Source organism: Odontesthes bonariensis, chromosome 21 (genome assembly GCF_027942865.1).
Source record: "Odontesthes bonariensis isolate fOdoBon6 chromosome 21, fOdoBon6.hap1, whole genome shotgun sequence".
Lineage (NCBI taxonomy): Eukaryota > Metazoa > Chordata > Actinopteri > Atheriniformes > Atherinopsidae > Odontesthes > Odontesthes bonariensis.
In genome coordinates this window covers 25,279,146-25,291,392 of record NC_134526.1, presented here as the reverse complement: position 1 = coordinate 25,291,392, position 12,247 = coordinate 25,279,146, and the positions used below count along the sequence as shown (strand labels likewise).

At 44.1% G+C, this 12,247-nt stretch overlaps 1 protein-coding gene across 1 annotated transcript in view; it reads left to right on the top strand.

The window, feature by feature from the left end:
* Positions 1–3,578: 3,578 nt before the first annotated feature.
* The window catches only part of pkn1b (protein kinase N1b), a 42,900-nt gene continuing 34,231 nt past the window's right edge, over positions 3,579–12,247 (top strand). The window contains exon 1 of the mRNA XM_075453111.1: positions 3,579–4,104. Within this exon, the coding sequence (XP_075309226.1) occupies positions 4,072–4,104 (33 nt within the window). The 5' untranslated portion in view covers positions 3,579–4,071. The remainder of the gene's footprint in view (positions 4,105–12,247) is intronic.

Here is a 12,247-nt window from a genome sequence, read left to right as displayed (position 1 = left end):
GGTTTATGCAATGCAAAGTCACTGTCCATAGTCTGTGCTTCACGTGAGTTGTCCAAAGTTCTGGTTTAAGTTAACTTGAGTAGTAAAATCGTTTTGCTAGTTGTAAAAGCACAGTAGACATAACTCGAAAATTAGGTTCAATTATGGATTTATTTTGCTCAGAGTCTCAGACAAACAGACAGACAAATGGCAGCGAAAACACGCTCCTTCGCAGAGACAATTGGGCATGATTGTCCTGTAGTGTGTGGTGTTCCCTTGTGCGTTCGAATCTTATGCGATCATGTTCACACACTGAAGCACACATTTCACACCGGACTTTTTTTCAACACCGAACAGCCTAGAGTGTAGTTTTAATATATATTTTTGCCGTGGTAATGGTCTTAATTTTTATTCTTAGAGGTCTTAAAAAGGTCTTAAGTCATTCAATTTGTTGATTAAAAAATGTGCAGATACCCTGGGTGCATTCAATCAGAAATTTTCTAGTTACTTTATAAACTGTCTCAAACAGTGGCGAACGTTCGTGGTGAACATGTTTTCTTTGAACAGTTAAATTTAAATGATTTAGACAAAGGTTGTCTAGTTAACATGCCATTCTATAATTCCATAATTGCATTGTTGACTTTGTCAAACTCACATAGAGTTCCACTGTAGGTTATGTTCGCGGAGAACTGGCCCCTCAGAGTGTTTGCGATTGTTGGCAACGTTTGCCGGAAATTCAAGGCTAGTGGAAAATAAAAACCATACTTATGAAATCGATATCATGAACAGCTTTACTTGTCACAAAGAGTCTTTAAATGAACACAATTATTATTGGATGGCCAGCTACACCCGGTAGATAAATAGCAACAGGCGAATATCAAGTGCCAACGTAGACAACGTAGTCTTTTTTAGTTATTTATTTATTCTTTACATGTATATTTTAAAAATAACAATGTTTCTCATGTTTGGAACATGTTTGGAATAAAAAGAGGTTTTATTTCATACACTTTTCGTTGGTGTCAGATGTTTTGGTGACGAACACTGGTCGGTAGGGCCCCCTAGGATTTTTTTGCTTGGGGCCCCCACAGACTCTAGAATCGCCACTGGATGCTAACGCTGTAAATTTAGAATCATTATTTAACTTGACATAAATGGGTTTTTTTGCACTGTGGGAGGAAGCTGGTGAGGGGAGCTTCCTCAAAATTCCTTTTTTTTTTAAACACCCTGCAACAAAACAGATTCAGACAGCACTCTCTGTGCATTAAACCAATCACCTGAGATATCAATTACTGCTGGTTAAGTAGCTTTAGCACTAAAAGCAAACATTAACAGTCCCACAGCTAAGCTAGGCTAATAAACGTTAGCTTAGCTTGCTAATGGGCTAGTGTTTTTTTGTTTTTTTTTAATAGATTATGTGGGTTTTGGTGGCCTTTGTTTACAGTGAGGAGAGAACAAAAAAGCAGCCACAGAGAGGTGGGTGACATGTAATAAGGAGCCACAGACCGGGACTCAAACCTAGGCTTACTGTAACAGGGACTTGCGGTCTCTGTACATGGGGGGCCACTCTACAAGTTGAGCGTACCGAGCATATCAATAAAAGGCTACTATTATTGTCTGCAATAGCTTGAATATAATTATTTTTAGTTGACCTCTTAAATTAAATCAATAAAAATGAATTTCTAAAATAAGACGAGTGCAAATTGTTTGGCTCCCGTTATCGTTTGGGTTATTATTCGCAGTGAACCTGAGGAAGCCTCTGACTGAGGCCACTGTTTCACAGTGTTTTGTAGGAGGTGTGCATTTCTTCTTTGAAAAAATCCTAAAGAAAGCTGGCTCAGTGCTCGAGAGTTCAGTTCCCTACTCATTTAGTTTCCTTAAGTCACTGGCTCTGATGCTGGGGCCCCAACAGATGGCAGTGAAGCAGGCTGCGTTCTCCACCACAGACTTAGAAGATATGCAATAACTTCGTACAGGCCCTTAATACCATAAGCTGTTGGTAATTCTTTCCATCTAAGGAATTCACATTGTTGTGTATTTGTAAAGAAGGAAACCTGGCTTTGTGACGGGTAGCGTGACCGCGACCCCCAGGTATAAAACTTGCTAGCCTATGACGGTGTAAATTCTGTTTCTGACCCTAATCGTGTACTTTTATTTTCCAACTGTAACCAGTAGCAGGTGGGAGCGAAGTGGGAAAGTAGAGAGTCTAAGGATAAAGAAGAACCAGTAGAGAACTGCAAAGGCAAGACATTGGTATACAATTTTTGAGCCTTTATTGTGAAATCAATATGTATTTTTTCCTGGACCATCTTGTTAAATGGACTGTATAGCACCTTTTTTTCCTCAGTGACCACTCAGGGAGCTTCTACACTACAAGCCTGAGTTGTCAGCGTGAACTCGTCTACAATCACAGATTCTAACTGGCTTCAATTAGACTTGTGTGTCTTTTGAAGTGCCTTGAGATGACATTGTTGTGATTTGGCGCTATATGAATAAAACTGAATTGAACTGAGACTGGGTTGTCATTTCATAAGGACAGTAGCCAGGACTCTATAGCCATCTTTTGATTTGCATATATAGTGTATGAATAAGAAAAAGTGATGGAAAATTGTGAGAAAGAGTGAAAATAAAAAGAAATTTCCATGAACACGCAAAAAAAAAGTTAATTTGCTCAACTGAGCTGGCTTTTGCCTGTTTCTTTTCCTCTTGTGGGTGTCCACTGCAGTTATTGTTTATTTTTCTTCCTGTAAGGTTTGCTTTCCTCAGGACAACTGGAGCCAACTTTTCCCACTGAACAACCACCAACCAGCCCACGCAGCCAGACTGAACTATGCAGCCTAGTTTATCTGGTAGTTCCAGACAGGTACATTGATCTGTGTCTGATTCACCTTTCTTTTGTCGTGCTTTTGAAAAGTATTGCTTCAGATTTGTTTCTCTTCTCTTGCCTGGTGTCAAACCCCATTCCGCCTCACTGCAACAGCATGACTCAGCAGTAAAACAGCCGAGGTGCTAAACAGGCCAGCCTGCAGTACAGACCTGTTACCCGCTGACATTTGACACGTACGGGTAAAAAAAAAAAGACCAAAATGGAGAGTTCGAACTGTCTAGCGTTTGATATCCCACGTTAAGCGTGAATGGGAAAACGTTTGCTTTAAAAAAAAAAAATACTTATATGAAACCAACGTAAACTACCGCTGGGATCACATTCAGAGCGGGGCTGCTTGCTTTGTAACGGGATCAACAGGTTGAAGCAGGCGGGCGCTGCGGTGCCGCAGTGAGATTTTTATCAGCCGCTCCAGGAAATGTGCACACACAGCACCGCCGCACCGCGGGGCTTTCACAATAAAAGTCTCCTGATAAACACAGACGAGAGCTTTAAGTTTCACAAAGCGCATTATAGCAGTTATTCTTTACGAAGCAGCCAAAGGCGTCGAACAGATCGACAGTGGGAAATGGTGGATACGGACAGCCTGTTTGCAGCTGCGGGGCTGCGCGACCGTGTTACCAATTATTTATCAAGTGGAGCTTTTATTCTGAAAGCCAGACCCGGGAAGTCGCTCTTGTGCTCTCTGGAAGACTCAACACTTGCCCCCCACTCCCCGGCAGCATCACTCGCGGCTGTCAGCCCAACGCAGAGCCGAGCAGGGGTCGCACCGCCGCGGGGAAGATGGCCTCGGTTTCCTCCTAGCGGTTCGATCAGGGAGTTCCGCTCAGTCCCGGCGCGCGTTCGGCTCCCCTGGCGGTGCTGTCCACCTTGACGATGACGGGGAAGCCCCGCGGCAGCCCTCGCGCTCGCCCTACAGAGTTGACATGCTGCGGTGCCCTCTCCCCTCCGCTCACCGGCTCCTCTGCTCCGGCACATCACTTAAGGCGCTCGTGATATGTCTGCGTCGCGCGGACCTCGCTCCATCAAACCTTCACAGGGACTATCGACTCTTCATTTAAAAAAATTTTTTTATTGCAACTGTACAGGACACCCAGCGCTGGACTGCTTGTGTTTAACCAACGGAGGGGGGATTTAAGCTGGCGTTTCTACAATGATCCGACGGCTTTAACGTTTTAACCCAAACGTCAACAGAAGTCATCCAGCAGCTGATGCGCGCCATGGCCAATAACAACGAGCTACAAGTGAGTTTCCTAACTTTTCCACGCTTGTACTACTTTATACGACGTGCGAATGCGTTGGAAAGACGCACGCGCAAACTCGGCCCCTTCTCGTGCGATGCCGCTCATCTGTGGAGTATTTTTGAGTATTTTCTTTTCAAAGGGTCAAAAACCCACGCTGCGTTGGTCGTTTGATACACAAAGAGGGCCTAAAACAACTCAAACCAGTCCAGCAACATCCAATAACACACGCAGAGATAGCCAATGGAAAATATCCCCAAAACCGGGAAATGTAAGAAGCTGCGTTTACATTATTAATGGGACTTCTCAGCGTTACTGTTTCACACACCAGAGAGCCAGACAGATAGAAACAACCGCAACTGCTGCTGCTGCTTCCACTCCAGTCTGGAAACAAATCCCATTAATTTAATCCCACTTTCCCCCAAATCAGACACTGCGTTTGTCCTCGGGGGGGGGGGGGGGGGTCAGAGCCGCGGGGTGACGGTGCCAAATGGGCACAGTGGACAGAGCGGAGGAGGGAAATGTTAAAACATTTAAAGGGCCGAGTCTCTGTGCTTGGAAGCCCGCGTCACAAGGTTACGCTGCCGGAGAGAGCGTGCGCAGTTTGTCTTTGTAAATACAACAGTTCTGTGACCTGGAACGCACAGCTGAAATAGTTATGACCGATGTCTGACAGCAAAGTAATTACAGCCTCAAACCACTCACGTTTCCCTTCTTTTTTTCATTTTGGGCCCGCACAGTCACCTGCATGCCAAATCAGTTGTGAGTGACAACCCAATTCCATGTTGACATTTAAATAGTGTCCCAGAGCGAGGAAGGACTCCTTTAGGGTTGCTTTCTTTTCTTGGAAAGCTGCTCTGTAGATGTGGGTTTGAGGATCAACACTCACAGCTTATGTGGGCTGAAGTGAGCCACCGAGGCTGTTGTTCATGGATATGTTGTATGAGACTATTAGCCTTTTATGTTTTTATTCCTTTTCAAACACTGCGTTATAAGGCCTGTCTGGATCTATATCTTTACCTGGCTTTCAGTTAGGACTCTCTTTGAAAGTTGTGTTGCATTTTGGTGAAAAATACTGTTATAGGGTAATAGCAGTTACAGGAGACACATTTCAGCCTTTTTTCACAAGTTGACACAAAATGTATGTGGAATTCTTTGGTCAGAATACCGCAGAGACACCGTACGATGCCTTCCTTTTAAACCATGAATGTACAGCTCTTTTCATTGCAACTGTTTTTAGGATGTTAAACGAGCAACTCCACTCCACTCCATTTCTTGAATGATTTTTTTCTCAAATATTTATGTTACAAGGACAGTTGGCACTGATTCTTTATGTTGGGCACCAGCTAATGGCGAGTCCCGAACTGAACTGGCTCAGGTTGTTAAAACACTGCACTGGAGATAGATGTGGCGGGGCGGCGAGCCAGCCCCCAGGTTACCATCCCAGTCCAAAATAATGTCATTTCAGCCTCAAATATCAGCTCCGAAAACCCTAGGGGTTCCTTGTTGCTCCAATCCTCTGTGTTTTGTTTACCATTTTAGTCAAATTAAAGGGATAGTTCGCCTCTTATGACATGAAGCTGTATGACATCCCATATTAGCAACATCATTTATGAACATTGACTTACCCCCCGCTGCGTCCTGTGAGCCGAGTTCCGGCCTCGTTTTGGCGTTGACGAAGGTAGTCCGGCTAGTTGGCTGGGGTCCCGAAAATAAAGCGTCTTGCTTCTCAAAACAATATGCGTTCAAAAGAGTAATACATTTGCGTCACAAAATCGTCCCTCCAGAAAAAGTCAGACCTCACAATCGCTTGGCGCTATTTTCTCTCTACCTTCATATCACTACGGGCTGTGTAAACTGTGCAGACCGAAGTGGAGACCGAGCACTCCCCTGCATCCGAGCAGTAAACACCGTAACAGGTGCGGCTATCGGCAGGTGGCTGTACGCATTGATATGAAGGGGGGCAAAAATAGCGCCAAACGGACTTTGAACGATTGTGCGATGCAAATGTATTACTCTTTTGAACGCATATTGTTTTGAGAAGCAAAACGTTTTATTTTTTAAGCCCAAGCCAACTAGCCGGACTACCTTCGTCAACGCCAAAACAAGGCTGGAACTCGGCTCACAGGACGCTGCAGGGAGTAAGAAAACGTTCATAAATGATATTGCTAGTATGGGATGTCATACAGCTTCATGTCAAAAGAGGCGAACTATCCCTTTAAGAGCTGTTGCTTAGGTGGGAAATGTTTAACCCAAGTTTGCCTTGCAAATGGCACCGAGGGGTGCATTCAGTGGCAAATGGGAAATCGGATGTTTAAAACATTTGACTTGGATTAGATAAAGAATGTCAATAAGAAGTCAGGTTTCTCAGTCGTGATACAGTATTAAACATTAAATTAGGTTAATATCAAATAAAAAAGCAAGATGAAAAGGGTTGTGCTTCGCTGCTTCCGATGTACCGTGACTGCGGCATGACTTGAACATGCAGTTGTGTGGAGACAAAAGATGAGGAAGCTGAATATTTCCACTCTGAGTTTTAACATGACGTAGAAATCCACTGCAGACCTGAACAGCTCACTGAATGAGATGTAATGAGATATTTTCAAACTTACACTGGAAAAAAAACAACTTACTTTTAAGAAAGCCTCGGCACGGTTTGCACAAGAGATTGTGCGGTTAGAACTTACATGAAGGCAGCTGCCTTACGTTGCGTTAAGCTAACCAAAAGTCAAACTTTTAAAATGCTAACACTGTTTAGAAACATAATAGAAGCTTACTTATGTGTCCTTGACAGCTTGCTTACCCATGCTGTGTGTGTAAACCATCTTTGGCAACACCTGCTGAAAGATCTCAAGGTTCGCTCCAAAGTCAGACTGGTGGTGTGACCAGTTTGAAATTTCAGATTATAGATCAATGAATCTCTGTTCTGATTTTTCACACCACAGACAAATGTGTGGTTAAACACTCAAGCCCAACGAGAATAATCAAAACGATCATCTGTGGAGTTGAACCATTATTATACTGTGATTGTAATGCTTGGGAAGCAGCCAGTCATGCTACCATAGATGTAGCAGCTACATAAGCATTTATTTATCTGCGTTTCCACCTACATGAGTGCAAATTACCTGAGCTTAATACAGATGAATGCAGTTTGAGCATGTTGAGCCTTGCACTGCAGTCTACGATGAAAGGTTGTGCGTTTAAAGTGGAACCACGGGGTGTTCGAAAAGCGTGGAAGTTGTCTTCGCTTTTTGACGTCTTTTAAACGCTCTGGCCCAGTTTGAGAGGCGGGCTTTCCTTTACGCATTCACAATGGGAGCATTGGCAGGTTTCTTTTCTTTTCTTCAAAAAGCCCCCACCACCCCCAGGGTGTCAGACAACATAATGTTCTCGACAGGTTCCACTTTTTATGCATTCAAACATAACCGTTCATCGCAGCGCCACAAACAACACATTATGAGTCATACACGGCTGCTTGCTGTAGAAATTTGCCCTGCTGTGCTGAAGACCCCTTTAAATCTTCCCAGCCACCTGCCTGGATCTATATAAAACTCCGTATTGATATTGCAATTGAGCAGTTTCTACCAGGAGTGATGAATTCGGCCTACTCAACGACTGCAACAATGACAAGGGCCCTACAGGCCAGCAGACAGACAGTGGGGGCGTGGGGATGGCTGATTGAGATCAAGGGGCCACGCTGGTAATGATGACAGGCTGAGCCTGTGAAGAGGGCCCCGTCACACATCAGTGTGATGGCTATTGGCCCACTTGCACTTTCCTCCATTTATCTATCCTCAATACATCATCAAGGCTGAACTGAAGCTCGGCGAAGGTCACGACTGCTGATCTTATCAAGGAAAACAACTGAATTGGCCCATTTCTCACTCCTTTCATGCGCTGAAATGCGACTGCCAGCGTAAAAAACCTCGCTTTTCTGCCGTCTGTGTCTTGTTGGCGCTCCCGAATTCATCGATTGGGCAGCCTGTTTACGTGTCGGCCAACCTCTCCTTCGGGAATGTAAATCAAGCCATCTGTTGAGGATGTGGGCTCCGCGCTGATTCCACAACCCAACGTACACTTTGAGGGAGCCGTGCGCTCTCATGAATTCTTTATTTCTCTTGGTTTCCTGGAGTCATTATCGGTAAGTCAGAGGGGTTGTTGCTTCTTCTCTCAGTGTTGAGGAGCAGAGGCTCCAAATGACTTTTTTATCGATCCTCCAAGAGAGTGGAGGCAAACCTGGCCAGTTAATGGTCTCACGTGCCCTCTATTACACAGTTGTGTTTTTGCAAAACACCCAAAACAATATTGCGTGTCTCCAGCTGTCATTGCTATGGATAATAGGATTATGAGACTGTGGAATTCATTCTGTCTGACCTAGGAGGGGAGCATTAGTGCCCTCTGTCACCCACATAGGTTCAAACTCATGTATACCACCCAGCGTCTCCTGCCTGAATCCAGGATTATACTGTGTATGCACAAATCTGTCTGTCTCACAGACACCCCAGGAGACAAGCTTATGACTGCTGCATTACAGCTTCGACGCCATTATGGGACATCTCGGAGGAGGTGCGCCTCGTGCTGAGATTGCTCATTAAGCCCAGGTCGGCGGCGAGGAGGAAAGCTGATATCGTAAACGCCAGCGTGGCAAAAAACAAATCTCGAAAATGTCCAAATGTCTATCTGAGCAGGATCCACAGGCCCCCTCCCCCTGTGTTTCAGTCGATTGGTTTCTTTCAGCACTCCCATTGCCATTCAGCTGACCAGCCCAAACACCAGCTGTTGCACCCAGCAGCCTCTCAGAGGATTACTTATCACTGACGACAAGCCAAAGGAAGGAGACTGGTGAACCCTAAACCCTCACTGGCTGCGGGTCATACCACTTATTTGGGCTCGGTTATATTGTGCTTTTACGGGATTGTAACGTTGCACTATGGAGAATGTGGTGCTAAGGAAAGAAATGGTGTCACACTTATTGAGCGGCATGTGTTACATTCATTCTGGAAATGATAAATCTGTCAATTTCAGTCATTAATAAGAAAGTCCAAAAGAAAGGAGACTTTTACTGTAGGAGGCTTTTTTTGGCCTGAGGAGTCGGCATCGATCGGTTCCTGAAGCAGTTTTGTAATGTCAGAGGGCTTTGAGGCTCAGTGTTGGTTGGGAAATAGCATGCTCTGTGGCTTCTGGCCCGGAAGAAAAAAAGGGAAGAACAAAATGAGGATGTAAATTGAATCAAAAACGTTTTTTTTTTTTATTATTATAATTAAGTAGTAGTAAAAAGGATTATTAATAAACCATTGTAAGCAGCATATAATAACAATGAATTCAACACTGAAGCAATACTGTGATATCATGTAAGTAAAACTGTGTTTTTGCTTTGACCCCATGTGGTCTGGTCCTTTATGGTTTCTTACTGACTCCCTCCTGTACAGTTATGTGACGTTTATCCCACGGAAATTCTTGTCTTTTTTTAGGCGTATTTGGCCAACCAGTGCCTACAAATAAAGTGACGTACTTGAAGACACCCTCAAGAAATTAAGCTTTATTACTGAATTATTATTCAACAAAAATATCACTTGATATTCTGATGTGGAAGAAGTAAGGACAGTTACACAGTTGTCCATCAGTGTCTGACATCAGCTAGCTGACATTTTTGAGCACTGTACTGTACAACTGTATACTGTACCCGTTTCAAATCTCCCCACAAGATTTTTGTGTTGTTTTAACCTGGGCTTGGACGCAGCCATTTTCTAACCCTCCATTTCTTCTGTTTGAGCCGTTCTTTAGTCGATTTACTGCTGTGATTTAGATCATCGTCTTTTTGAGAGGTTCCCATTTGGTTTAGCTTCAGCTATTGGATGGATGCCCTCACATGCTCTTCCAGCTTTTTTTTAAATTTTTTTATGCAATATATGATTTTCTTTTAAAAATCTGTGATTGCACACTTTCCAATCCGTGAGGCAGCGAGGCAACCTCAAGCCACGACACTTCCACCGCCATGCTTGACACCAACAGCTGCGGAGTTAAATGCAGATATTGCGATGAAGTTTGGGGGGCTCTTTGAAGGGTTCTTTTTGCATGAAACAATCAACTCTTGGGCTAAATTTTCTGTCATGGCCTATTTCACAAACTGTCTTCATTGAAGCCATGCCGCCACAGAGGAGCACACACAACATCTTTTGCGAAGTTCGTGGAGAGTATTCGAAGTCTAAGTAATCCTTGCGCTTTTCGTGGCAAAGAGAATACCATACCAGCCTTGAGATGACAGCGGTTTAAATATGGTCACATGAGCTCGGATCCTCCAGTTTTTCCCCCTAAAAGTGCATTCTGTGGAAGTTGGGAACATTTTTCAGGACACATATGGGGTTATGACTGCAAATCCACCATTTCGGTTACGTTTGCTCCTGCTCACAGCTAGCTTGGCTAGCTTACTTTGTGTATCATCAAAAGCTTGGTGTGTCTTTGTCTGTGTTACTTTGTAACAGTAATAATAGGCTTATTTTACCATAATAAAGCCTATAACCCAGAAAATGTAACTGTGTGTAATTTAACTAGTTGCGTGTCTACAGTGACATTGCGCCGCCTCCTATTAGCACGTATTTTAAATGGCCGTGCTCAATTTCTGTTTATAGCACATAATTCTATTACTACGTAAAAAGACGCAATACCAACATAAATTGGCTAGAAGTTGTATAAGCAGCTAACTGGCAGCGTTCAGTGGTTGGGGAACTAATCTACATAAGAAACAGCATTTTCTTTTAAACTTGGCATTGTATCAGCTGACCTATGAAATATGACACATTCTTCCTGCTGCTGTAAAAAAAAACAACTTTACTTCAACATACAAATCTGTGGAGTAAGCACTTCCTCAGTGCCGAAAGGTCAGTCTGTCCCTTTGTGCAAAATCTGTGTTGAAAAATGGAGTCGCTGTGGATTTGGAATCAAAAGAAAAATATCTAAACTTATTTAACAGAACCAAAGAAATTTGATAAAGAGGTGTTTTGCAATTGGGCTGCACGGTGGTGTGGTGGTGAGCACCGTCGCCTCACAGCAAGAGGGTTCCTGCTTTGAATCCCGGCTGGAGATGGTTCTGTGTGGAGTTTGCATATTCTCCCTGTTCATTCATGCATGCACTCTGGGTACTCCGGCTTCCTCCCAGCATCTAAAAACATTCATGTTAGGTTATTTGGGGATTCTAAAATTGACCCTTGGAGTGAGTGTGAGTGTGCATGGTTGTTTGTCTCATTTGTCTCTGTGTGGCCCTGTGATGGACTGCTGACCTGTCCCTGCCTCTCACCTAATGGCAGCCGGGATAGGCTCCGGCCTGCCGCCCGCGACCCTGATTTAAAGTAAGAAGGAATACAAAATGGATGGATGGATGGTATTATGCATTTTTTTCTTTTATGAGATACTGTGAGTCTTTCAATGCAGCAGACCTGCAATAACTCCTACTTTCAGGGCTATAATGCTCCATTTGCGCTGTAGCAACCTTCCGGACGTGTTCATTCATCTGTATGGCCATTTCAGGGGTTGACATCAGAACAGGTTGCAGGTCGACACTTTGTGTTTGCGTTGAAACTGAAGCATAGAGAAAGAGGAACCTCGGCAGTGACTTGAGGCAAAGAGATGAGTTGTTCTGCCACCCTACGGAGGTCATGTGATAGTCTCTGTGTTGGCCTACAGAAATGGTTTTGGGTTAAAGGGGAGTGCAGGGCTGAGACTTCATGGGAACCGTGGCGCGTTTGGCGATGATGTGGCCCTCAACAGTGGACTGTCTGTTCTGTCGGCCCAGAGGCCTTAAAAGTGAGACAGGCAGAAAAAATCCCCCAGCTATTATTACCTTCTGCAGAGTGAGACGCAGAGGTTGTTGCAAGTTAACCCAACTGCAAGCCGAGCCTTCTAACTGTAACCCGAGCTGCAGCTTTTGTTAACAGAGTCTCTGAGGCTGGATGGCTGGAACAGTGGGACGATGAGGCACACACGGCAGCCGAGTGCCATTGTCAGCTGGACTTTTGGACTTTTTTCACGCACCGTTAACAATGGACGGGATATGATGAGAGTTGTAATCGAAGGAGTATAAATAGCTGTCAAAGAATAGAGTGCAGCATCTACAGAAGGGAATTCCAGATAGGAATGAAAAGGGAAAGTT